Genomic DNA, 26935 nt, shown 5'->3' with positions numbered 1-26935 from the left:
CCGTGGGCTTTAACCCGCCGGCCGCATGGCGAGACAGACTGCTCACCCCCACCGCCCGGGGACTGCTCACCCTCACTGCTCCGGCGCAGGTGAGAGCTGTTAATCACAGGTCGGTGTGTGTTTTCAAATGGCAACCCGTCTTTTAATGAAGCCCATGGGGAAGTGATGGGGAATGTGCCTGTGATTATCAGGAAGCTTTCCATGGATCAGTTCTCTGTTAGTTGATCAGACACATTTTTTTTAGGATCAGTGGATATTTAAACAGCATTACCTTCATGTATGAAGTTTATTCTTCAAAGGCTACTTAGTCTGCTGTGTGTTTGATTTACCGTACAATATCTCATTTTTTGTCAGAAGTTTTTTTCTATTATTTACTAGTAGGGCAGCGTGGACATTACTGGCTTTTTTAGATTTGTTATTGAATTGTCTGCGGCAGCTCTTGTATAACTGGTGTAGACTGTGGATTCCTTCAATAATTCCACTACTGACTAAGGAAGTGATGTGAGTGATTGTGAGCAACAGAGCTTCATAAATTCTGACTCTAGTGATGATGAGTTCTATGGGTTCAACGAAAACTGGAAGAGCACTCGAACTTTAAAGTCTCTCTTTTGTTAATGACCGTGATGATGGTTCTTAATGCCACTGTTGACTGCTGAATGTGTGTCCAGCTGACTTCCACCACAACTAAATTGTTATGCTTGTCTTCATTCTTTTGTTCCTTTGGGCCACCATATAACGGGAGGAATATATTCTTTTCAAGAAGCTTTTGTGGCTTCCAGTGCCTACTTGCAAAGTTGCTTTCTATCCATATATAAAATCGTCATTCTGTTCTTTCAAAAAGTGTTCATAAAGCCCTTGGAGGCATCTCCTAATTTGATCCAGAACTTGCAGTATTGATGCTCATTTGGGGATTGCTTGACAAATGTGAATGGCTGCTTCTTTGCTTTTGTCATTTTGGAGCTCAAAAATCCTACAAAATTTCACATAGGATAATAAGACATTATTATATATTAGTAATGTCCTTGTTTTAGCACCAGCAGTCACTGCCAAAGGCAACATTGGTTCTTTTGGTTAAAGCTATACAAGAAAACATGCAGCTGTACCATAATAGGTTATCAAGTGTTTAAAACAAGCCTCTCCAACTGAGCATGCAAAATGGCAGCGTCAAAGTGTTACTGCTGTAACACTGCAGTCACATTGCGGGTATGGAGTGGGATTAGCCTTCTCCAATGTTTTTGCACTTCTTTTCAGAAAGGGGAAGAAAGAAAATATCAAGGGATCTTACATGGATATTACATATGATATCAAAATCAGAATGTCTCACATTAAATCTATTATTATCTACACTCATTTAGATTACAACTCACAAAAGAATTTTTCTGATCTAGAATTCTTGATATTGACTTGTTTTCTATTCATTCTAACTCAGCTTAAAATAACAACAAAGCATTTACATTTAAACTAAAACTCACTGGTTTAATATTCCAACAATTTACTATAACTCTTGGATCTCCTAAGCTTTTTATTTATTTTATTTATTTATTTATTAAAACATTTTTATGCCGCCCCATTCGCCGAAGCCTCGGGGCGGCTTACAACATAGATAAAACAAGTTAAAATCCATATAAAATAATCTTAATTAAAACTCACATTATAAAATAAGCCGCCCTGGCCAGATAAAATTCAATTGTATTTAGCATTTAAAATGTTGCTTAAATAAAAAGGTCTTAGCCTGGCGCCGAAAAACAAATAACGACGGCGCCAGGCGGACCTCTCTGGGGAGCGCATTCCATAACTTAGGCGCCACCGCTGAGAAAGCCCTTCTCCGAGTAACCACCCTCCTAATTTCTCTCACGGAGGGCTCCCGGAGAAGGGCCTCTCCCGCCGATCTCAGGGGGCGACTGGGCAAATATGGATGTAAGCGCTCCTTCAGGTAACCAGGACCCAAGCCGTTTAGGGCTTTATAGGTCATTACCAACACCTTGAATTGGGCCCGGACTTCAATGGGGAGCCAGTGAAGCTGACGGAGAACTGGCGTCATGTGAACATAACGTCCAGTCCCCGTCAGCAGCCTGGCAGCTCTATTCTGAACCAATTGAAGTATCCGGACCGTCTTCAAGGGTAGCCCCACGTAGAGCGCGTTACAGAAGTCAAGACGGGAAGTCACCAGCGCATGAGTCACTGTTGCAAGGCAGTCGTACTCCAGGTAGGGGCGCAGCTGATGAATCAGCCGAAGCTGGAGGAAAGCGCTCCTCGCCGCTGTTGTCACCTGAGCTTCAAGTGAAAGCTCCGGGTCGAGGAGCACTCCCAAGCTGCGGACCTTGTCCCTAGGAGGGAGTGCAACCCCATTCAGGACAAGGTTCAGGTCACCTTCTCTGAAGCCCGAACCGCCAACCAACAGGACCTCCGTCTTGTCTGGATTGAGCTTCAGTTTATTGGCCCTCATCCAGCCCATTACCTCGGCCAGGCACCGGTTCAGTACAGCCACTGCCTCACCTGGATTGGTGGAAAACGAGAGGTAGAGCTGGGTATCATCAGCATACTGATGGGTCCGCAGCCCACACCTCCTGATGACCTCTCCCAGCGGTTTCATGTAGATATTGAACAGTAAAGGGGACAAAATGGAACCCTGCGGTACCCCATGGCAAAGCTGCCATGGCGCAGAGCCATAGTCCCCCAACACCACCTTCTGGAATCGGTCGTTGAGATAGGAGCGGAACCACCGCAAAGCGGTGCCTCCGACCCCCAATCCCGCCAGCCTATCCAGAAGGATACCATGGTCGATGGTATCGAAAGCCGCTGAGAGGTCCAGGAGAACCAACAGGGACGCACTCCCCCTGTCCTTCTCCCTGCACAGGTCATCGTACAGGGCGACCAAGGCAGATTCAGTACCGTACCCGGGTCTGAAGCCGGACTGAAATGGGTCCAGATAATCAGTTTCATCCAAGAGTGCTTGGAGTTGTCCCGCCACCACTCGCTCTAACACCTTGCCCAGAAACGGGATGTTGGCCACTGGTCTATAGTTAGCGGCCATCCCTGGATCCAGTGACGCCTTCTTCAGGACCGGTCGGACTACCGCCTCCTTTAAAGGGGCAGGCACCCGACCCTCCCTCAGAGAAGCGTTAACCACTTCCAAGATCCAGGTTCCAATCCCGTGCTTGGAATCCTTTATTAACCAAGACGGGCAAGGGTCCAGAAGGCAAGTGGTAGGACGTACTCGTCCAAGCACCTTGTCCACATCATCGGGCCGCAATAACTGAAATTCATCCAATAATTCTGGACCAGACGGCAGCGTTGGTGTCTCCCTTAAAACCTCTGAATCAATAGTGGAATCCAGCTCGTGACGAATCTGAGCGATTTTCTCCCTAAAATGCTCGGCAAAGTCGTCACAGCGGGCCTTTGAGGGTGGAGTCAGCTCTTCCTTTGGCCCTGGGTGAACCAGGCCTTGCACCACTCGAAAGAGCTCCGCCGGACGGCATTGTGAGGAGGCAATGGAAGCGGAGAAGTGTCTCTTTTTCGCCGCCCTCACCGCCACAGCATAGGCCCGATAGTGGGCTCTTAAGTGTGTTCGGTCAGATTCATCACGTGATTTCCTCCACCTACGCTCTAGCCGTCTCCCAACCTGCTTCATTGCCCTCAATTCTGGAGTGTACCAAGGGGAAGAGCGGGCTCTGCCCGGTGGGAGAGGACGCTTAGGAGCGATCGTGTCTACAGCCCTGGTCATCTCCCCATTCCACAGTTCAACCAGAGCCTCGACAGGAGCACCCGTCTTGTCAGCCGGAAACTCCCCCAGAGCCTTCAGGAATCCTTCCGGATCCATCCGGCTCCGGGGGCGGACCCACACAATCGGGTCTGCACCCTTACAGAGGGACCGGTGAGCACATTTGAGAAACTACTGTGTGTGCTGCCAGAAAATGGCTCCCCCAGAGGATGTAGCTACTCATGGACGCCAGCTGAGGGGGCCTGGCTAGTCAAAAGTGAGCTAAAGCGGGGAGGGGAGAGAAGAAGAGTGATTCTTGATTCTGTGTCGAAAGACTACTTACTTCGTAGTTGCACCAGTTCCAGGATCGGGGGCCAGCCTCCGGCAGGATGCCCTACTCCTTGTAACCTGCAAGATGCAGGACACGTGCACCAATCATGTTTTCAACCATCCTCTAACCTTCCTGAGTGTCCCATGAAAATTGAATAGTGGTCCCCCACCTTGCCACCTTCTAGAGCTATCCATCTGATTGATGGATGGATTGATTTGCACCCCACCTTCCTACCAAAAATAGCATTCAATGCAGAATGCAGGCAAGCTTAGAGTTGATTAAAACAATATATTGAAATGCAGTAAAAACATAATTGCAGGATAAAAAATTTAAATTGAAAACATTAAAAATACCTTGCAGGTATAACCTGCTTATAGACCAAAGGTCTTTCTTCTTGAATAAAACAGTTTTGCATGCAGATGGAAGATCAGCAGAGAGGGAGAAAACCTTGTCTTCCCTGGCAAGGAGTTCCAGTCTAGGAGCTGCCACCAAAAAGGTGTTCTTTTGGGTGACCGCCAAATGTGCCCTTTCTTAAAGGGGCCTCTCCAGAAGATCTTAAGAATTGGGCAAACCTGTATGTAAGAAGGTGATCTTTCAGGTGGTCCAGTCCCAAGCCATATGAGTCTTCAGAAGTCACAACCAGCGCTTTGAAGTCTGCACAAAAGCAGACAGGTAGCCAAGGAAGCTGTGTGCACCCTGCACCTGTCCCTGGTCAACAGACCCGCGGCAGCAATCTGGGCCTGCTGAAGTTTCTTGACAGTTCTAGAAGGCAGCTCTGCGGAGAGCATCATCCAGGGGGAATGTAACTCAAGACAAGTGTGACTGTGGGCAGAGGAGACACGGCTATGAATGGGTGGCACACCATTTCTAGCCTCACCTGTGCAAACAGGCAGCTCGCCATCCTACTGGACAGACTCATTACTCTGCTTCCCCTTTCCTCCTTCAGATCTCATTTGAGCCATTGTTCAGCCTCAGAACTTGCATCCCTTTTTATTCCCACAGTTTTGGGAGATGTGAGCTGCTCATGGGGTGTGCGAGCCCATGATGGTGGCAACTGTTTTCTGTGGGTTTAATATTGGCTTCTTCTATCTTATTTTTTAGAATCAGGGAGGATAATATTTAATAATATGGGCCAGAAGGACTTTTGAGAATGTGCAAAGATACTTTTTCACCACTGAGCAATCAATTAGGGGTCCATATGTAGCCTGGATCATAAGGGTGCAATTTTGAGGTTGCACCTGTTAAAAAGTTAGCTCCACCTGTCTGCTAATGAAAGAAAATATACTATTATTCAAACATAGCAAAATATACAGATTCTTCCCTACCTTCCAGAAACAGAGATGAATATGCATAATGGCACTAAGCCAGTCTCCCCCCCTTCACCAATATAATACGTATAGCAAGCCAGCATCTGTATTGTGCCAGGCTCAAGTGCACTCACAAATGTCGTTTTCCTTGCAGGCCATCTTAGCAGCTGACAGCAAGGAAGAGCTTCCTGACACTCCCTTTCCCTTTTCGATGAGCATTGAGGGCAGTGCTGAGGAAGAAGAGCTTGAATTCCTGCAGACCCAGGTAACCAGAGAAGGGTTGCCAGGATGGCAGGCAGGCCTCCTAAAGGTGCTTCCAAATGAAGATGTCATTGTGTCATCACCCTGCCTTATTCATGTAATTTTACAGAATGTCTGGCCACTGCCATAATCATCACTTTATAGCTATCCCATGTTTTCGCAACATTTCTTCCATCTTTTTTTAACTAGAAAATAATCTACTAAAAAGGGAAGGACAAAAGATCACAGAATACTATTTGGCTGCTAGGACTGGGTGTTGCTTGTCTGAAAGCACCCTCTGTCTTCATTTGGCTGCTTTGCTCCATCCCAGGGGGTTAAATAGAAGTAATTTTTCAAACTTTGGTAATCCTGTGAACCTGTTGATGGATACAAACCTCCATTTTGTGCATTGATGGAACTGTTGTGGCTATATAAGTGCCAAGCAACTTGAGTTTGTTTTGAATCTAAAGGGAATTACAGTAATGTCTCACTTCCTTGTGTTTTCTACAGATGCATTTAAGTTGCCAAAATCACCATTCTGTGGTGAAGATGTTACAATCAAAAATTAAAGCCTGAGCACATAATGATTTGTTCTACAATGAGGAAACACATTAATAAAGCCCTAGCCAGGCCAAATTACAAAAAAAAGGCTGATTCATATGTTTGGAGTTAAGGAAATGACCATTAAAAAATAGCTGCCTTTTGAAAACAGACAGATGTGTAGATTGTGCAGCAACTTGGTCTTTGTCATGAGAAGAGATCTGGTCCTGGCTTGTGCCTAAGAAAAGGCAACTTACTAACTCTTGCCATCTCCTATTCCAGAGGACCTCAACAAAACTCTCAACTCCATCAGCTCGCCAACCCTCCCCAATGGCAGAAGAGGTATGCTGAACTTTAGCTATGGATCAATTGATGCCCTCTTGAAAAAAGAGGGGCAAGAAGGATACCACACAAGGGATGGTGGCCAAGGAAAGCAAAAGCAGAAGTTCACTTTGGAAGGATGATATGGTGGAGCTTGCCTGTGTGATCAGTTTTGTTGTACCATTAGGATAAATGTAGTGTTATATTACGTGGCATGTGGAAGTACTGTTTTAATTCTGGTTCATGTTCCTTTTAAAAGATCACCGCCACAATGGCACTGGTTCCCCACTATGGAATCCCAGGTACACCTTCTGAACTATGCTAAAAATTGTATCAGCTGCATGATAGTGTAGCTATCGGAGATTCCCTCCAAGAATTGTAGGAAGTGTCATTTAGTGGGGTTCCCTAATAGGGAAAATTCTTTAAGGGAGAGGGAAAGCCCTTGTTCCCCTTAAAGAATTGTATAGCCTGAAGTGCCTTGTTCTGCTTAATCTTGGAAGCTAAGCAGGGTCAGGCTTGGCTAGAATCTGGATGGGAGACTTGAATCCTGCAGTGAGCTGAGGGTTGGACCAGATGGCCTTGTAGACCTATTCCGACTGTATGAGTCTATGATAACTATATTTTCAGTGATGGCCTGTGGAGAGGGAGTTAATGATCCTTAGGGCAGTAGCATAGATATGTCCCAAGTGGATATTCCTGAAAAACAAGCACTTTCACAGATGATCTGATTCAACCAGAAACCTTTGTTTGGCATTTCCACTTAGCTGGAAAGTACCAGCTTTTCCACAGTTTACCAGCTTCCTCCTACTTTCTTGACATTTCAGACAAAGGAGACTGAAAGATCACACTTGCCTCCACTGGCCCCAAAGGAAAAACATCAGAGGACTGAAGTGAGTCAGTTGAGAGCGCTGACTTCCCTGACTGGAGAATCCATATTGCATGGTTACAAGGCAGCACTCGTGAGGTTTATCTTACCTCTGCAGCTCTGAATCCTTCAGGAGGGATTTCCCTAAGTGACGTTCCCACTGAGAGTGGCACTGCTGCAGCCATATTTTGCCCGACCTTCTTTGAAATGTTTCGGGGCCTCCGTGGAGCACTGGGATTGCACACTGAAAGAAGCGGTCCCCTTGGCTATTTGGAAGGGCCGCCCATCCCATCACACTGTGGTTTCTGAGCTGCTCACAGGCACAACTTCTTGCTCTTCCTACACTTCCTTCACAAAACAAAATTCTGCGCTCTCGGGATCCTGAAAATCATTCTGTTCTGTCTAAAAAAGACGAACACTAGGTGCCAGACCTTAAATCTGCCCAGACTTCATGACTTCCAACCTAAACCTCCTTCCCCTCAATCAGACCCAGAGGTATGAGTAATTATCTTCATGGCCCGCTTCGTACATTAATTGCAAATACATTTGAAACATGAATATTTTGCATGCAGCATTCAAATTCAGCCACCATATGTTTGCAATGCATGCTTCCTCATGAGTGTACATACATAGTGTGTGTGTGTTGCACGGAGCCATGTAACACCCTGTCAGTGTATACTTGGTGGGGTAAACCCAGCTGATACAGCTCTTGGTTACTCAGTGGTTGCTGTTTCGGTTATTCAGAGTTTTAGTTCTTGGTTGGAGGTCTCCCTGGGATACGGGCATTAAAACCCAGGTGGGCTGGAGGAACAGAATCCTTGCCCAGTACATACCTCGGGACCACTTCCTTTTCACTTGAAAGAAAAAAGAAAAGAACAGCGATTAATTATACCTGAACACCAAGCCATTAATTCCAGCTCAGCTAGACAGTAAAATTAGAAATTGTTCCTGCAGCTCTGGTAAGTTGATCTGTTAGGGGGGATTTATTGCACGAATATGACAAAGGCGATCTATGCACACATTATATCTCCCCATTATCTCCCAGCAAGTGCTTCCACCACTTAAAAGGGTGAGTAATCATGACCATCAGGGATTGTGGCACTGACATTTGGTAGCTACCACTGGCAACTGGGGCTCTCGTCCTGCAAAAGGCATCTGCTGCATAGGCCAGGAAGCACATAGAGCGAGTAAGATGATTGTCCCACTTCCCTCAGTATTGTCTACACACTGCTTGGCAGGGCCTCCCCAGGGCCGGCACCTTTCACGTGCAAAATATTTGCTCTGCCACTGCCCAGAGTGGTCTAGTTACTTGTGCTGACGATGCTGCACACTGTACTGGGGAGTCCATGGAGTTGCCAGAGGGGCTTGTGTTTGGCATCTCGATCCTCGTGTATATGCACGGCCCTGACCTGGTGGCTTTTTAAAAGACAAATCTGTTTTGGTTTTTGGCAGGTGGCCCCCAAGGAAGAGACGTCATCTGCTGCTACCTCTGTTCTCGGGGTAAAGAGGAAAAGATGATGGCACTCCTACCAGCTACTAGCAAGGGCATATATCTGCCCATTTCCTCTTTGCTAGGCCTTTTCTTGTGCCTTGGGCCTCAGAGGACTTGCCTCCTTTCCTCTCCTTCCCTGAGAATCTGCAGCCTTCCAGACTTTTCCCAGGGTCTTCTTGGAGCTGATATTTTGAGCACAAGCATATGTGTGCACTGCACTGCAGCTGGATCTTCTTCCACCATAAGAAGTTGCCAGACCTGCCCTTGGGTGGGACGCAAAACTTCTCTATGGCTGGAGGAAGAGATCCAGTCTTAGTTGGCGCTTTAGTGAAGATGATTTCCTAATTTTCATCATCCTGTATCCAGGAGACCTCAAGACTCTTGACACCTTCAGTTCACCAGCCCCTGGGCAGGGAGGACTCCTTGGCAAAGCAGGTATGTTGTGGTTTGCTCTTCAGGTGTATGTAAAGCAGTCCTTCTAAAGCTCAGGGTCACTCACTCATGCAGAGGGCTATGTGTGAGAACATCAGCAGCAGAGGAATTGGTTGTCCTTGGTATTCAGGCATGAAAGGAGACAGTTCACTAGGCAACCTAGATCCACACCATTTAGAGCTATAAAAGTTACCCTGGCACTTTGTGCTGAGCCCAGTGTCAAACTGGGAGCTGGTAACGATTGCTTGGAATAAGAATAACATGCTATGACCGTCTGGCCTCTGGTAGGAATCGGTCTGCTGCTCATTGAACAATTTGCAGCTTCTGAACCATCTGGAAAGCCAGTTTCCTCATAGAACACATCACCAAAATCCAATGTGGATGTGATGAGGGCACAGAGTCTGTTGTAGATGGCGGAGGTCAGTATGATTCTTCTAGGAAGAGTTGAAGTTGGTCAAAGGTACCAGCCGACAGTGAGATGAGCACCTCATCCTTCTGCTGCGACCCTACAGAGGAAACATGACCAAATGGTGGGATTCTTTCCTTCCGAGATTGCCCTGAACCCTGCAGTGGCTATTGTAGGTTCTTAGCTGTTCCTTGGGATTGTGTTATCAGTGCTTTTCTTTTGGCTGAATAAATGGGATGTGCATTCTAAAAATATCTATGAATACCTCAACAAAGCAGGATTTCATATTCTTCCCCTTGTGAATGATGTATGGGAGATGTAGCCTATCACTAACGGCTTTTTCTGTCTTCCGTAGATGAATAATGTTTCACAGTGTGTTTGTCCAGCGATACCTGGCCCTCGTGGTCCAAAGGTGGGCATCAGTTTTTTGTCTGTGGTACTAGGGAAGCCAAGCCACTTTGCAGGCAGAACACAGAGTGCAACCAGATGAGGTCTTTATATTTTCACTGTTTTATCCCATTCTTAGGACTTTAAGGTGGGGATGAGGCAATCTAGGTGTCACCTTCTTCTACGCACAGACCTTCAATGTTCTCTGGCCACTTCTTCCATCCTGTCCCTTAGCATAGAAAACTATGCTACATTTATGCTATTTGGGTTTCCAGTTTTGCCCTGAAAGCAGTGGACTTCTGCCTTTTAAGGGCTGTAAGATAGTTAAAAATTTGACTTTCTCCATCATGGTATCTCCATGCTAAGAGGAGCTGATGCCATGAGCTACGCTGTGGAGCTGTTAAGGGAGTGGTACAAGACCTCAGGGAAGAGGTGGGCACTCAGGCAACTAGAAGGCAACCAAAATAAATCCTTTCCCCGTGTTAAGTCAAGAAAGATTTGGTGTTGCATGGCAGACTTCACCAACCTGGCGCTCTCCAGGTATGTTGGACTGCAAGCTGCCTCACCCCTAGTCCATGCTGGCTATGGGATAAAGGCTTGTAGAACAACCAGCTGGAAGACACCAGATCAGCTGCACAGGATCTTTCACTGAAATGCCAGTGGAACCTGGTTTCGAAGGCTGGCTCCCGGAGCAGGGACTCCACCTCTCACGATACATTTAAATTCCCCCAAAATACGTGTCCACACTCTCCTCCCATAGTGTCTCCCATTCAGGCACGTTGCAGGAAAGTGCTGGCTCCTACCTATAGTCCTAAGCAACTGTTGGTGTGCAGGAATTTCTCCTGTGGCATTCTTGAGATAAAAGGAGAACTTGTACCACAGAAGTACTTGAATATTTGACCTTCCTTGTGAACATGACTGTATTTCTCATCAGAAGTTCTTTTTTTTCTGACAGGGAGACAAAGGTGACCAAGGACCCCCAGGGCAAAGAGGACTACCTGGAGAAACTGGAAAGCTTGGCCATCCTGGGCCTTCTGGACCTTCTGGGCTGCCAGGGCCTCCAGGGCCACCTGGGCCACCTGGACCTCCAGGACATCCAGGCCTGTCCAATCCAGGTACTAGTGCCGAAGATGGAAGTGAGGTCTCTGAAAAGGTGAGATATGGGGTACCTTTCCTGCTGAAAGACTAGGAATGAACTGAGATGCATGTTCAAACCTATTCCAGTAGTTTGGAAGTATCATTAGATTCCTAGCCAGAGGTCATCTTTGTTTGTAGACATACAGCCCAGAATTCAAACTGTGTTCCAGCTGGATCCATAGTTGACTATAAAATGGGACTCAGAGAGAGGTTCTCAGCAACACCTTCTCAGACTGGGGAGAGGTAACAAGTGGGATACCACAGAGCTCAGTCCTGGGACTAGTGCTTTTCAACATTTTTATTAATGATTTAAACAAGAAGGAATGCTTATCAGATTTGCAGATGACGCAACCTGGGATAGCTAATACCCCAGGTGACAGAAACAAAATTCAAAATTATCTTCATAGGCTAAAGCATGGGGCTGAAAGCAACAGAATGAAATTCAATAGAGACAAATGCCAAGTTCTACACCCAGGAAAAGGAAACCAAATGCACAGTGCCAGGTGGGAGATGCTAGGCTCAAAAATACTTTACATGAGCAAGATCTTGGAATTGAAGCCCACAGGTTGAATATGAAGCAATAATGTGATGTGGCTGCAAAAAAGCAAATGCTGTATTGGGCTACATTAACAGAAATATAGCTACAAATCATGTGAGGTACCGGCTCCCCTCTTTTCAGCACCAATAGGACCATCTAGGCGGTGCAGGCTATCTGTAAATTTCAATGCAAGTAGACAATTTTCTGTGTCGTTTACATGCCCATCTCAGACTTAGCTGTCTATGGGTTTAATTATTGGATCTCCCACTACCACAAGCCCTGTGCTCCACAGAGGCACATCCTTGGCTGGACTTTGGTGGAATGGGTCCCTTCTAAGAGATGTTGACCCTCTTCTTGAGAATGACCCCCCTCCTTCCCAAGATCCCATTCTCTACGAGAGCAAAGGCACTCTCATCCAGGGTTTGGGACACAGCTATTACATCTGGAGGTGTGGTCCATCAGCTTTCTGCCTCAGTTCCCTCCAGATCAACAGCCTGGGCTTCAGGGGAATGGACTTGTTCCCCAACAGCCAGGAGCTCATTATCCCAAACACACGCTAGGACTTTTGCTCATCTGGTAGACAATCACACCCACAAGCTGCTGCTGGCTTCCATCACGTCTTTTCCTGCTCATCTTGGGATTGGTTATCTTGAAAACTGAGTTGTTTACTAGGAGGTGGTGGAGAATTTGTGCACAGTTCTTTATTTGCAGATATTATTTATAGTCATAATCAACTACACGCAAACAGTTATTTGCTATGAGAGCAGAAGAAATGGCACTGACTGTGTGGGCCTCCTCGCCCTGCTCCTCCGTTCATATGGGTGCTTAACTTGCCTGTGGGTGGATGCTTTGTCACTGGGGTGCTTCACAAGCTTGCCCCCTTACACAGCTCTGGCTAGCTCGGCCCAGCTGCTGCTACAGCCAATCTGATTGCAGCAGCCCACTTGAAAAGCAAGGCTGTCTTTGGCTGACCTACTTCTCTCCTGCAGCACGCAGTCTTGGCCTTCGTCAGAGGCAGAAGAGTGTTCCACTGGCTCAGTGTCTTAAACGATTGGTAACAGTCCTACTTCTTTCTTTTATTTCTGCAACTTTTCCTAGGGATTCTCCACTATTGAAGGACCTCCTGGACCTCCAGGCCCGCCCGGCCACCCAGGCCCAGCTGGACCGCAAGGATACCCAGGACCTGAAGGCCCCCAGGGCTCCCCTGGCCACCCAGGGCACGATGGTCCACAAGGTGCCCCGGGCCTCCCTGGTACACCAGGTCAGCCTGGCCCGCCAGGGTCCCCAGGTATTCCAGGGCCAGCAGGGGCAGAGGGCTCTCCAGGAGCCATGGGCCCCAAAGGACATCCAGGCATGGCGGGCCCCGAGGGACCACCAGGACCTCCCGGCTTTCCTGGGCAGGAAGGTCCTCCAGGACGAGATGCGCATCCAGGCATGAATGGGCCAAAGGTAACCTATGCCATAACTAAGCCTTAGGGAGAGTTGGGTCAGAGACTCAGGCGATGGGGAGAGTAAAGTACAATTAAACTGGTCAGGCCAGGGAGAGCACTCTGCAGGCCTCCTTCCATAAACAAGTCTTCCAACATAATGACAGGCATTTTGCTAGCTCACCTGTACAGGCTGGTTCCTACAGTTTAAGTTCACTCTAACATCACACCAGGTGGCAGAATCCACACCTGGTCTGTGCAGATGAAGAGGTTTGTGCCTGTGCAAACAGGTTCAAATGTCAACAAGGGGAAAAGTACATGGCCCACAAGTAGCTAGGCTGGCAGGGGAACGGGCAAAACCTGCCCATCCTTCCAAGAAACTGGGGACATCGAAAGTGGGTTTTGCCCCCCCCCACAACACCATCTCACCTCAAGCCCAATGGTGTTCCTGAGGATGGCCCTTCAAAAGAGTCCATGGCAGCCTTTCAGTTCTATGGAGGAATGAAAAGTGCCTCGCTGACCATTTTTCTTTTAAAGCACTCAAAAGTGGCTCACACCATTCTCCCCCTCCTGCCCTCACTCCTATCCCCACAACAACCCTGTGAGGTAGGTTGGGCTGAGCGCCCATGACTGGCTCAAAGTCACTCAGCGCCTTGGCTGAGTGGGGACTAGAACCCACGTCACCTGAGTCCCAGACCCACACTGTTAATCACTGTACCACACTGGCTCCCTTTGTTAGGTACTGTTAAGTGTCTTGCTGTTAATTTTTTTAGAAAGCCCGCACTTGCTTCCAAGTGACAGATAAAAGGTGCAGTCCTACATGTGTTTACACAGAAGAAGGCCCTACAGCTTCCAGCATGCCTCAAGCAGTGTAGGACTTTTCCTAGATTGGGCCCTACTATCAAGCTTGGTTGGACCGTCAGTTCACACAGGGCAGTGAGGATGCCTAGCATGGCTGGTTGGTCTCCACGTTGCACTGACTCACACCCTGGCACATGAACAGAAGCCTCTCCTCCAGGAATCTCTCTCATCTCCTCTAAAGTTCCCTATCTCAACAACCGTCACTGAGGCGATAAATTCTATGACTTTTGTCACGTGTTGTGCAGTTTACGGCACTGGTTGAGCTCCTTGGTAACATGGCAGGAAGCATGCACATTAGTGATTGGGCTACTGTTGCACATGCACATTAGCAATTTTGCTAATGCTCTGTAACCGTTTAAGCATAACCGTTCAAATGCACCTCAGATCAAAGGCTGGGAAGATGTAAATGTGACAGAAGCAAGGGACATCATGCCTAAATCACTCTCTTGCACTCCCCACCCTCTCTCGTTGCTTGTCAGATTTTGGTACTTATGAACCCTGAGTTTTCTGTCTGGACTAGCCATGATAAGTTCCATGTGTTTTATTTTGCAGGGTGAAAAAGGCGACACTGGCCTAAAAGGAGCCCAAGGGATACCAGGACCGATTGGAGAAAGGGGGCCTCCTGGTCCCCCTGGCCCAATGGGCCACCCTGGCCGACATGCTGAGCACCAGGTGAGTGGGGACAGACCCAGCCCTGAGCCAGCACGTTCGTTGCCTGCAGCAAAGAGGGCAGGGTGGCCCTCAAAGGAAACATGGATATATATATTTAGCGTGACTATCTAGAACTTTTGACTGTAGCTGTGAAAACTAAAAGTTGTGGAAGCATTTCATATATGTTCCCAAATTGTCTGAAACAATCATGTTCACTATCCCAAACTCAAGAGTAGGCAGCAGAATTTGTCAGGAGCTGTTCACAAATTCATGCCAACTGTGATCATGTTTTTTATAAAGTGTATTTTATGCTTTAGTCAATGGAAGGAAAATGTATGCTTTTTAAAAATATACACACAGATGGGTGTATATCTGCATGAAGTAAGTGTGTATTTTTTCCATTCAAAATGTGAACTTTTCTCATTTCACAAGCTGAAAAATAGATTGTAAACAAACAATCAGTAAGAAACAGGGCAAAATTAGCTTGAAAATTAGAGAAGTTTGGTAAGCTCAAAAATCATGGGTTCCTCCACCCTTACTAAGAACACTGTTTAAAAAAATCCTGGCTATCTTTTTAGGAATTAAAAGGAATGTCCAGTCAGCATGGGACACAAGTTGCTTTCCCATTAATTCTTCCCTTCCTCCTTAGTCCACTTAGCTCGTAATTTCAACATCATTTCTCCCTTCTAAAATTCCCTTGGTTCTTTTATTCTTACTGGTGGTTGTCTTTAGCATGATTTATCTGTTTCATGCCGCTCTGGATGCACCGCGTACTGGAAGGAGTACACAGTGCAGGTTCACAGACTGTCCTTTATGCAAGGACACCAAGAGGTGGGTCACCTTTTGTGTGGTAGCTTATGGCTTGGTGTTCTCTCTTCTCTTGGCAGTGCAACCCTCAGGCAGGACTGGCTGGGCCTCCAGGTCCTAAGGTAAGCAAGCAGCATCCCCACTAACATTATTCTTTAACGAGAGACCTACCGTTCATCCCGCCCCCTCGATGGTGTATTCCTACCTTGCCTCTATTGTAGGCTTGTTTAGAAAGGCAGAGCATAAAATATGTATGTAATTCGGCCAACTCTACATTTCTTTTCTTCTTTATTCTTTGCAGGGTGAAAAGGGGGACCGAGGAGAGCTGGTGCGTAGTTGTGGAAACAATACCTCTTTCCTTCAAGGCTCAGTGATGGAAAGGGGATTTCCCCCCCTTTTGCTTTTCACATTCATTCTGAAGTTCAAAATGCTGCTTTCACACAGGATTGTCGCAGGTGCTGTGAAGAAATAAGGAGGCGGTACCCAGCTATTCCTGACTCATCAGATGCTTGGATGCCTTTTACATACCATGAGGTACATCTCAAAAAGTTGTGTCCTATCTAGGTTAGCTGGCCGAGCATTGGCCGGGCTTCAGTGTGTAGCCGCCACTCCTGGCCAATATGCTTCCACTGCCTTCAAGGCCTACAGTGTCACTCCTGAGATAGTGGGAGAAGTCGTGTGCTCATTTCCCTGTGTCTCATGCAGTTACAAGCTCTCTGCCTTGCCAAGTTTCAAAGTGCAAGGACAGCACTAGATGTACTGGTTTGCCTTGGATAACAGAGCAGTGAAATCATTGTAATATCTATTTACACATATACAAGCAGAACACAATGGAGGGGAATGGGGATTCCGATAGCAGGGAGCAAGCTAACCCTGTGCTGAATTCCCAAAGAAGCACTTGAAAGACCTCCCTAGAAACCAGCCCCTCTCTCTGCCTCCCTTTCTGTCTCTCCCACTTCAATCCACTTTCCTTTCCCATCTATACAGTGGTACATTGGCTCATGAACTTAATCCATTCCAGGACTCTGGTCGTGACCCAAATTGGTCGTGAGCCAAGTTAAATCTCCCCATAAGGTTCAAAGTAAATAAGGTTAATCCATTCTGTAACCATTTTTTTAATCAGAAAAATGTGAAGCAAAGTGACAACAACAAAGATCACAGCCATCTCCCCCTCCCCACCTCAAGCACAAGCGCAGCCATCTCCCCACCCCCCCAGCACGACTGAGATCACGCTCGTCATCCCTGCATGTGCCCGTCATCCCGGCGTGCTAGGGGGAGGTGGGGAGAGACAGGCATGATTGCGGGCACACTGGGGGAGGAAGAGACGGGCGCAAACAGCATGCTGGGGGAGGGAGAGATGGCCGTGATCGTGCTGGTTGGGGTGGGGGGATGGCCGAGATTGCACCCGTCTTTCCTGCAGAAGTGCACCTCTGATCACGCATGCCTTCCCTGCATGAAAGCAACTGTGATCGCAGCCATCTCCCCCCAACCCCCCCAAGTGGGGAGATGGCCGCAATCGCAGTTCTGTTCGTGCAGGGAAGACGTGCGTGATCACAGGCGCACTGCTGCAGGAAAGACGGGCGCGGCGCAGCTATGGGGGAGATGGCCGAGATTGCGCCCGTCTTTCCTGTAGCGGCGCACCTCTGATCACGCAGGCCTTCCCTGCATGAACAGAACTGCGATCGCGGCCATCTCCCCACTCAGGGGGGTAGGGGGAAATGGCTGTGATCTTGGTCACCACCCAATGCGGAGTTCGCAACCCACATCAACATTTTAATGACATTTTTGTTCGTGACCCGATTTGTTCATGAACCAAGGCGTTTGTGAGCCGAGGTACCACTGTGCATCCCTTTGGAGTACTGCTCTCAGATCTTCATTCCCTGTAGATTCCCATTTAGATAAAACATCTCCTAAGTGCTGTTTTATCTAAATGGGATAAAACATCACTTAGGAGGGTGTTTCAACCAATCTTCTCAAATAGGAAGCAGTCAGCTTTCAAAGGGTGGTAGAGTGGCTTATACAACATTACTAATCTATCATACTACATAAGATGGCAGCAACTTAACTTGCACTGGGCAGTGTTTCCCTACAAGGTACATTAAGGGGACCCTGGTATTTGAGTCAAGAATGATTTACCTGTGGAAGAAGCAATAAAGGAATGTCCAAAGTTCCTTGGGTCCTTTCCTGGGTCTCACTGTATCTCTGAAAAATATTGGAGAAGCTGGGATCTCATCTTGTAGTGCACACAAGTTGCAAGACCTCCATTTCTTGGAGTGCTGTACTTTTTCTCCCCATCCCAAGGTGAAACTGCCATATTGCTGAGATACTTTCCCTCCAAAGTGGCATCGACATGGATCTTTCAGCATGGGTCAACAAAAACATGACTCCCAGTTTCCACCACAAGTGTTTGCACTCAGAAGTGATCCCAGTTATTTTTTTAAGACCTAAAACTTTGCAATCCATGTGAAATATCAAGTTCAGGAAATTTATTCTGTGAAAATATTGAGGATGGGCAAGATAGGGCAGTAACAATACCGGGCTATTGTGTTTACGTCTTTTTCTTCTCTCCTGCAGAATGGCAAAGGAAACACAGATATGTACGGAGCAATTGTCAATCATGTACGTTCACTTCCAGCTTTACATATTCTGCAAAAGATCTCAGTTTGGATTTGGGGTTGCCAATTTTTGAAACCTGTATCCTGTTCTGGAACCTTCAGGATGTCCTGAATGCTATCTTGACCTCTTTCTCCAAGATAGCACATTGTCTAAATGTATGCAACAAAGCTCCCAGATTGGTTGTACATTTACAGAGCTTTCTTTGAGGATTAGAGTTCAATAGTTTCTCATGGAATCCGGGAAACCATTAACACACGCAGGCATGCTATTTGCCAGCACATTCAGACTTGTGGGAAATATCCATGGTCTGCTGTAGAATTTCAGGGTATGCCTTCTGGAATAACTGCTGCCTATTTTTCCTTCCTTCTTTCTAGGGTCTTCCTGGCCCCCCAGGAAGTCCTGGCTTGCCTGGGCCCCCAGGCCCTCCTGGACCACCAGGGGTTCTTTACCTCAACGTGAGTGACTTCCCACTCAATTCAGCCATTGCACAGCTAGCTTGCATGAGTGTAACTAAGCCTCGATGTTGGGGAACAGGGAACAAGCATTGGTTTTGGAGGAGTGCTTTGTGGAAAACCAGGGATCCAGTTCTTCTGTTTTTAGGCTTTAATTACACACGTATCTCAACACTGGCAGTTTTACTAAGGAAAATTATTTCCTTATTTGAAGAAGAAAGGTGAATTTAGGAGGGGACAATTTTCAGAGGATGGGCAACTGCAAAAGGACTTGCTTTGTCCTTCCCTGTCTGCTTTTTCTTCACTGCAGTGTCCTTACATCCTTGCCCTGCCCTGCCAAGTTCCAGAGGCATCTTTGACCTGGTGAAAGCCTCCAAGGCAGGTTCCTTGGCGCTGGACTATTTCCCCGTATTTTGGCTGTGGTGAGGTCCCACCTTGTACTCTGTGACCTTCCAGGTTGCAAAACTGGAAAGAATGGGCTTTCCTTTGTGGGGAGCACAATGGCAATTACCATCTTTGGGTACCAAAACAAATTTGTCCCCCTCCATCAACCCGTGTTGGATTGGCTAGGTCATGTTCTCTGGCTTCTTGCCAGGGGGTATTTTATACTTTTCTCTTACATTATATGGCATGCGTTATTTGTATGAGCCACCAGGTTGCTCCTTTAAGCATTTTTCTGTGGGGTTGATTTTGTATGTGGAAGGGGATTGATGAATGGATTATTCCAACCTCAAGGTAGAGCTTCCAATGGCTTCCACTTACATCACAGGTTTTCAAACTATGCCAACGATGCTTCAGGGTTTGTCAGAAGCTTATCATGAAAAGATGAGTGATTTCTCTTTCCTGAAAGGCAATTTTACCCTGCCACTATTAATATGTAATATGCTGCTGCAGAGTGATGTTGCGGGTGTTTGAGAACATACTGTAGGATTCAGGTGTTGCTAAACCAAGGCCCAACAGGCTTGGCTGTGATGAGTGTGATCAGAACATGATTGAATACTCTGCAACACGCATGTGCCTTGGAAGTGTTTTATGAAGGTGAAAAGTGAATATCCACAACAGTATGGGAAGAGGTTCAGTACTTAGTGTGGTGGGTTAGTGTCCTTTACTTTCTAGGATTGTGTCCCTAGTCCTAAATGCTACTGAGAAAGTTATGGAGCACCTGACCTCCATCCCCTTAACCTGTATCCTTTCTTTTGTCCTACCTCCCTGTAAATTTGCTTGTTGTCATGATGTTCATCTTGGACTGATCTGTCTCTTTCCAGAGAGTGTTCTCTGTCCGACCCAGGCCACACTGCAAACAGCCGGTAAGTTGACAGGCCTCAAAAACATCCTGCAAGGACAGGTGCCCCCAGGTGCAGAAAGTACCATTTAGCAAACCAGGTTGTCTGAGAAGACCTTGATTAGTACAGAGCCATTTCAACTTTCATTAGCTACCCAGAAAGACTTGACTATTTGGAGGTGTAAACATGAAATAAGTAAATAATAACCATGGAAGACAGCTGGTCCTGATTCTTTGGATGCAACCATTGTGGAGATCTGAAGTTATCTAAAAGATAACTTTTGACTACAGTTTACAAGCCTGATAGGTGCACAAAAGCGAGAGAGAATCTGCTGCTGATTCCAGGACCCAGGAGCTCTCTGTGTGTGGAGGAAGGAGTGCCAGATCAAGTTAATGGGCTCCTTGCTTAGCAAGAATGCTTACTGGTGCAACTCAGCCTCATTTGATCCCATTTACCAGTGGGTCCCATCTTGCATTGATAAAGGTGTTTCTGTCCTCATAGTTCATCGATACAGCTTGATAATATGCCATTCATCCATCTGCTCTCATTTCTTCCAGGTGCACCAGGACCCATATATGGATGCAGGTACAAGCTCTTTCCTTGCTGTATTGGAACCAGAAATGCTTCTAATGTGCACCTGTCTTGCATGCCTTTCCTACTGCTTTCTGATCCTGCTGGTATATATTGGGAATGGCTGTTTGCAGCCTGTGAATAGGATCCAGCTTCCCCCAGTGCTTTTCTCTGACTGTATAACCTGTCACTGCATTAGCCAAGCCTGGGCACAGGGGAGAAGGGAAAGAACGAAAGGACAGAAATGCCCCAGCTTGCTCTTCCACCCTTGTCCTCCACTCTGAATTACCTAGAGCATCCTGGCTTGGAGCAGACAGGAAGATGGGCAAGAGGAAACATTTCTGCTCTTACTCAGACTATTTGGAAAGAAAAAAACCAAGGCATTTCTGCCCTTTCATATACCTTCTCTGTGCTAACTGGCAATGGCAATTAACTTTGAGATTCAGCTCCTGAGCTATGGCAGGTCTGATCTCACCTCTGCACTTGGGAAGTTGACCCTTCCTGGTGTGGACAGATAGCAGAGGGAGGCAACCTACAGGCTGGAGGCTTAACTCCCTATTAAGGCGGTAGACTTTTCTAGCAGATGTTTAGCCATAGCTGACCCTTTCTTTCCTGACTTCATGAAGGAAGAGAAACATACCAAAATGTATGGAAGATGCACTTGCTCTTTGTTCCGTACAACCTCTCAGAACTGGCAGCAGGCTAATCTGGGAAACAGAGCCAATAGTGGGCTGGCAGAAGATGGGGAGGGCTGTTGTCTGCCAGCTCTTCCAAGATGCTGGGTGAAGTCTGTGTAGGAAATGGGGCTGGCTCTTGTTTTTAAAGGCTGCTGGAAAACTCACCTCCTACAGAGAAGGAATGAAGGCTAGCTGAGAGGGCAGAGCATGGCCATTCATGGCCAAATTCTTGGAGAAGGAAGTCAGCAATAGCTACAACTTATGACAGCAATATGCTACCTCCTGTATCCATGGCAATACTTGGGCCATGCTGGGGAACATTGCAGGAGGGTACTGTTGGATTCATGTCCTGCTTGTGGGTTTCCTATTGGTAGCCAGTTGGCCCCTTTGCAGACAGAATTCTGGCTGGATGGTCTTTTCATCTGATCCGCTTATGTTCTCACCTGATTTGCTTTGCAGATTTAGAGCTGCCTCTGAAGGATTCTTTCAGTGGAAACATGTATGGTTCCAAGGTGTGTTGCCTTGCATTTTACCTTTTCTGTGCTGAGGACATGCAGGGTGCATTTCCTGCCACCGGATTAAAGAACAGGGCTTCCCAATCAGCGGGGCAATGTGGCTTCCCCTTGGCACCTCCTATTTAAGTATTTTAAAGTTGACTTGCCTGTATAAGAAAAATGGCTACAAGAAAGCTCATAGCCCCATGTTCGTGCTAGACACTGTCATCAGAGAAGGAACGGAACCACAGGTGCATGTCATGGTTTGACGTTCCTTGATGCAGCTGTTTAGCCTAAGTTCCCACATGCAATAAAGGACAAATGCTGCAGGGACTGTCCAAAGTAGCATTCAATCATGGGCAGACATTAAGGGAATCCAGCTTATTTAGTAAACATATATGTTAAGCCAGGATGGTTTCTCTTGCTCAGGAGGGTCTTCTCATAGCAGCCAGATGGATGCCACATGGAAGAATGGGCAGGACGGTCATAGCCAATAGCCAGGAGTTCTTTTCCAGCACATCTCAGTCACAGGGAAGACTGTTGCTGCACTTGGAGGCTTTGCTTCTGGCTACTGCACCACCATTCGTGGAGGCACTGGCCTGGAGCAGACTCAGTTCTTTGCTAGACTGGTTCAGTGGATACCTTAATGAGAAGAGCCACGAGACACTGATTCCCTTGTAACATCCGCACTATCCCCTGCTCTTAGCAACTCCCTGCTAGTGACAGGCAGCTACCAGACTCATTTGCCTAAACAGAAGCTGCTACTTCTGGGGATGCCATTGAAGATTTGCCACAGCACACAAGGCTAATCGCATCTGTCTCTCTGCGCCCTGCGGTGGTGCTGGAGAAAAGGAGGTGGCATGAGAGCTCAGCTGCTATTGTGTGAATCAGGGCCCCAAGTCACTTGCACTGGTCTCAGAAAAAATAATATCTTGCTCAATCCAACCAAAAGTCCATGACATCCGAGTATTCTGTTTCCACCAGCAGTTGGCCACATTGCCAAGGGAGAAGGCTGTAGGCATGCCATGAAGGTATCTTCTCTCTGGTTCATCCCCAGCATCTGGAGTAAAGATACTCCCTCAATACATAGCCATCACTAGCTGTGTCCTCTCCTAACTTGGTAACATTTTAATCCAGGATAGGGACACAGAACAGAAAAGAGAGCTTTTTGGTGGCTGGGGATGCTGGGAGTTGTAGGGCTTTGTTCTGCTTAAAGGTGCTACCTGTTACAGATGGCAATTTAACAAAGGTCATAGGCTATTTTTTTAAAAACCCTCCTTTATTCAAGCTTATTTATCCAGTCATCCCATTTTCAGACCCCTGGTCCAGGAACAGTCCAATTGCTACCTCTTCTCAAGCAAGGTTTGAAACAATACAAAAACCTTCTGAGGCTGCTTACCAGAAGTGCAAGTGGAATGTACACAACATCCCCTTTTTAGCTCCCCCTTAGCTGGCTAGCTCTCTCTCTCTGAATTTTATTTATTTAGCTTCCAGCCTGAAACAACATGCTTTCTCTTTGGAAACCAGGGTGCAGGTGGAATAAATGCTGTAAGTTCCAGTAATATAACAAAGAGCAAAGAACAATCAAGCTTTTGCGATGATAACGATAATGAAAGGGCCTAGAACATATTAACATAGCCCTGATTCCCAGTCCTTTCTCCAGTTCAGGCTGGATAGATGTCAGTGTTTCTGCTAAAATTCATCTCCCTCACTTTTCAGCGTTCTTCCTGGATCTTCAAGTCGAAAGAGCTGATGTTCAAATCCGCCTCCTCCATTCCTGAGGGCAGCTTGGTCTATGCCAGGGAAGAGAATGAAGCTTTCTTCCGGACCCCCAAGGGATGGAGCAAACTCCTGGTAAGATCTGTAGGGATGCTAATCTACGTCAGGGTGAGAACATTCATAGAACTTGGCAACTAACTGAAAGATCACTTCTAAAGGGGAAGTGGCTTTGTGGATGTGTGATGTGCAGGGCAAGCTTCCTTTTGCCATCTGTTGCTGGAGTGGTTTGACAGTGCTGCCTCTGATGACAGTCATCTTGATTTAACCTTCTAACATTTGAGAACAAATAATCGTTTTTATACACATGCCTTTTAGTTCAGCTTTAAATGAATCTCTGCTTTTACTTATTTCTTGAACAGCTGGAGGATTCCCAGACTTTATTTCTTGGTGATGACCCTTGGGTGTCTACAGAGAAAACTCAGGTGAGGACTTCTCCCAGCTTCTGATGCCATGCTGTGGGTGGACAATCTAAGGCAGCTCCTCCAAGGTGCTGCTGGGGCTCCTTGAAAGGACTGTCCATAGTTGTCCAAAGGGGGATTGCTTGACAGCTGGGTTTCATGATCTCCTGAAAGAAAAGGGGAGAAGGGAGGAAAAGCCATAATGAACCAAAAACAGCATACAATTGCAGAGGACTGAGAGAACGCAGGGACAGCTGCCCTCAAGCATTCTCCATGGGAAGAGCTGCTTGCAGGGGCTTTTGCTTCTTTTGCCATGGGGTCCTATAGCCAGTTCCCAATAGCCATGACAGGGTTGTCATCTGGGTTCAGATGTGACTGCAACCCATTATGGGTACAAGAACTCTACAACAGCCTGTGGGTTGTTGAGGTGACATGTTTTGGTACAGCCACCCTGATCTGTGTTTCCACAGCATACCAAATTGTCATGGCTAAAAAGCCATAATGGGTGATCATGTTTCATTGTTTTATATCAATTGCAAGTTGTTTTGAAAATGTCATTATTCTAAAAGACTTTCAGATATAAATTTTAACTGATATATTTCAGTTTCTGAAAAAGATAAATTACCAATTTAGATACACCCAACTGAAATCCAGTAACAAAAGTGAAGTTTCAGAAGCTGCAAGCACATCTTGATCAAAAGATGAAAGCAATTGTTTAGGTGGAATAAACCACCAACAGCACTCTTAGATTAATGATACTTTTAGGTAACTGGGTTTTTTAGGACCTCAAAAGTATTAAACACAGTATCAGAAGAAAAGATTTTATCTAAAGTGATAATACAGTACTATGGGAGATTTAAATTACCCCCTCCAAGAAAAGATCTACAAGCCATCTTTAAACATTTTTACAAGTAAATTTTTAAAGGTTCAAACACTACCTATGATTCCTACCTCCCCCCCTCTGTTAAGTTAGCACAGTCTCTTGTAAATTGCTTTGAGGATCATGAAGAGTTGGAATACAGATCTAAATAAATTAATCCTATGCCTCTAGATCCAAAAGGATGAAAGCCAAGTACCAACTCAGACTCCATCAATTAGCAGCTCCCAAAGGATTCCTTCGGTAAGTTCATCCAGAGTGGCATGCAAAAAGTGAATCTGCCTTTGGCTATAGAAACTCTTTCCAAATTTAGTCCAATTTAATTCAATTGCCTTCCAGAATGCCACTTATACTGCTGCAAATGTAATGACACACCTTAGATTTAATTTAACTGTGACAGCTTCTCCCAAGAACCATGAAAAGTGTAATTCTGAGGATGCAGAAAATTCTGGAACTGCCATTCCCATAGCTGTCTGGTTCATAGCCATGACAGCTAACTAAACTTGCTTTCATTTGGTACTACAGACTCCATTTATTAGATTTTACCCTGTATAGCTAACAAAGCTATAGCAAGAAGTTGATGATGTGATGTGTGTGGGCTCGCCTGTTGAACCAAGGCTTCCTTAGATGTAATATATGTAATATATGTATCTATATCTCCATTTACCCTCATTTATCAAGTCTCTCTCTCTTTTTCTAGCTCCGCCTAGTGGCACTCAATGTCCCCCTTACTGGTAGCCTGAATGGGATTGGCGGTGCTGACTTGCTGTGCTATCAACAGTCACAGGAGGCAAAGCTGTCTGGAACTTTCCGGGCGTTCCTGTCCTCAGCCACTCAAAGCCTTGTCTCGATTGTGAAGAGGACGGACAGGGGTCTGCCTATTGTCAACCTTAAGGCTAGTAACAAAATCTTGTTGGCTTCCTCTTGATTTGATACACTCCTTCCTGAGCAGAAGGGATCATCTGGTGAAGAAAGCATATCATAGTTGCCCAGTAATCGCCAAACTTGTTCTCATACCTCATCCCCAGAAGCTGTTCAGTTGTTGGTTGAGCATTTTGCTAGGAAACCTGCTTCTCCAGTGCCTGCTTCTCCAGTACTCGGGAGTCTCCACCTATTTTGCCCTACAATATCCACAACCCCTTACCAATGGCTATGCTGGATATGGCTGATGGGAAATGTAGGCCAAAACAAGTAGAGAGCCACAAATTTCCCACCATCCAGCAGGAAACACAGAGGAAGCCATAATATTGACACCTGAGGACACTAGATGGCATTCCCTATTTTGGGGAAGGGACAATATCTTCTTACAGCTGCTTGGATGCTGCTCCTCAAGCTGAAGCACTGACTTTCTGGGACTTGTGCCTGCAAACAAGGGAGTACAGCATGCAGACTTGTATTATTTCTTAGCTTGACAAGTATCATTTCCATTGCAGGGCCAACTTTTAGCAAAAAGCTGGAATACCCTCTTCAGTAGAGATGGCACTTCTGATTTCAACACTATGAAGTTCCCTATCTACACATTCAATGGGCTTAATGTCATGACAGATCCTGCATGGTGAGCATGGTGTGGTCAGAGAAAGCATCATCCATAGAGATGTATGAATATACAGGGAAGTACAAATGGGGAATCCCAAAATATATGTACCGGTTTTCCTGCAAGAGGGGAAGAAAGAAAGAGCTGAGCTAGGTTAGGGACATCTCTGCAGAAGTCAGCAAGTCCCCAGTTCAAATAACTAGTGATGGCACTAGAATTGGGTGCACAGCTCTGGGGACTCCAGTGGTCAGTTTCAACCCCCCAGACCACATCCCCATGGTCGGATGTCAGCAGCAGCACCATCAAAACAATGTGTGGGTCTGAAGAAAATACTGGAGAGACAAAGAGAAATGAATGTGTTTTTCTGGGGTTTTTCTTTGTCCCACATTAGATTTCCAAGAGAAATAAGAAAATCGAGGCTGCTTGTCACCTTTTCGATAGTGTCTGTACACATCACTGTTCATCTAGTGACTGTTCTGTTTAGGCAATCAACTGTTGGTTTCATGTTCTCCCGTTCCTCAGTCTATCCATACTACTATGGATAATAGTAGCCTATCTTGCAAGATAGCTGAGAGAATATGCATGTGTTGCTTTGAGCACTGAAAGTAAAGATACTGCAAAAACATATTAATATTGAGGCTTAGGGCCAAAGTAGTGTGACAAGAGCAGTTTCATGCTTTGAAATATGGAAACGCCTCATTCACATTAAAAAAAGGTGGGGTGATTCAGGAGTGAATTTTGAGCATTCAGGTCATAAGCACAGAGTGTGAAGCCCTCTTCTCACCTACACCTTTTCTCCTCCAGTTTGTCTCC

The 26935-nt window shown here is 46.3% G+C and overlaps 1 protein-coding gene across 1 annotated transcript in view; it reads left to right on the top strand.

The window, feature by feature from the left end:
* The window catches only part of LOC123031779 (collagen alpha-1(XVIII) chain-like), a 36704-nt gene that overhangs the window by 5741 nt on the left and 4028 nt on the right, over window positions 1-26935 (top strand). The window contains exons 3-22 of the mRNA XM_044447096.1: window positions 5493-5603; window positions 6401-6460; window positions 9163-9231; window positions 9990-10046; window positions 10977-11174; window positions 12795-13145; window positions 14537-14656; window positions 15523-15564; window positions 15744-15770; window positions 15887-15976; window positions 18017-18061; window positions 18433-18513; window positions 19776-19817; window positions 20351-20378; window positions 21500-21552; window positions 23254-23388; window positions 23673-23735; window positions 24763-24831; window positions 25289-25483; window positions 26022-26143. Coding sequence (XP_044303031.1) covers window positions 5493-5603; window positions 6401-6460; window positions 9163-9231; window positions 9990-10046; window positions 10977-11174; window positions 12795-13145; window positions 14537-14656; window positions 15523-15564; window positions 15744-15770; window positions 15887-15976; window positions 18017-18061; window positions 18433-18513; window positions 19776-19817; window positions 20351-20378; window positions 21500-21552; window positions 23254-23388; window positions 23673-23735; window positions 24763-24831; window positions 25289-25483; window positions 26022-26143 — 1958 coding nt within the window. The remainder of the gene's footprint in view (window positions 1-5492; window positions 5604-6400; window positions 6461-9162; window positions 9232-9989; window positions 10047-10976; window positions 11175-12794; window positions 13146-14536; window positions 14657-15522; window positions 15565-15743; window positions 15771-15886; window positions 15977-18016; window positions 18062-18432; window positions 18514-19775; window positions 19818-20350; window positions 20379-21499; window positions 21553-23253; window positions 23389-23672; window positions 23736-24762; window positions 24832-25288; window positions 25484-26021; window positions 26144-26935) is intronic.

Source organism: Varanus komodoensis, unplaced genomic scaffold (genome assembly GCF_004798865.1).
Source record: "Varanus komodoensis strain SLA01 unplaced genomic scaffold, ASM479886v1 scaffold50, whole genome shotgun sequence".
NCBI classification, from domain to species: Eukaryota; Metazoa; Chordata; class Lepidosauria; order Squamata; family Varanidae; genus Varanus; species Varanus komodoensis.
The sequence above is the reverse complement of the archived record's forward strand: the minus strand, read 5'-3'. Positions and strand labels throughout refer to the sequence as shown.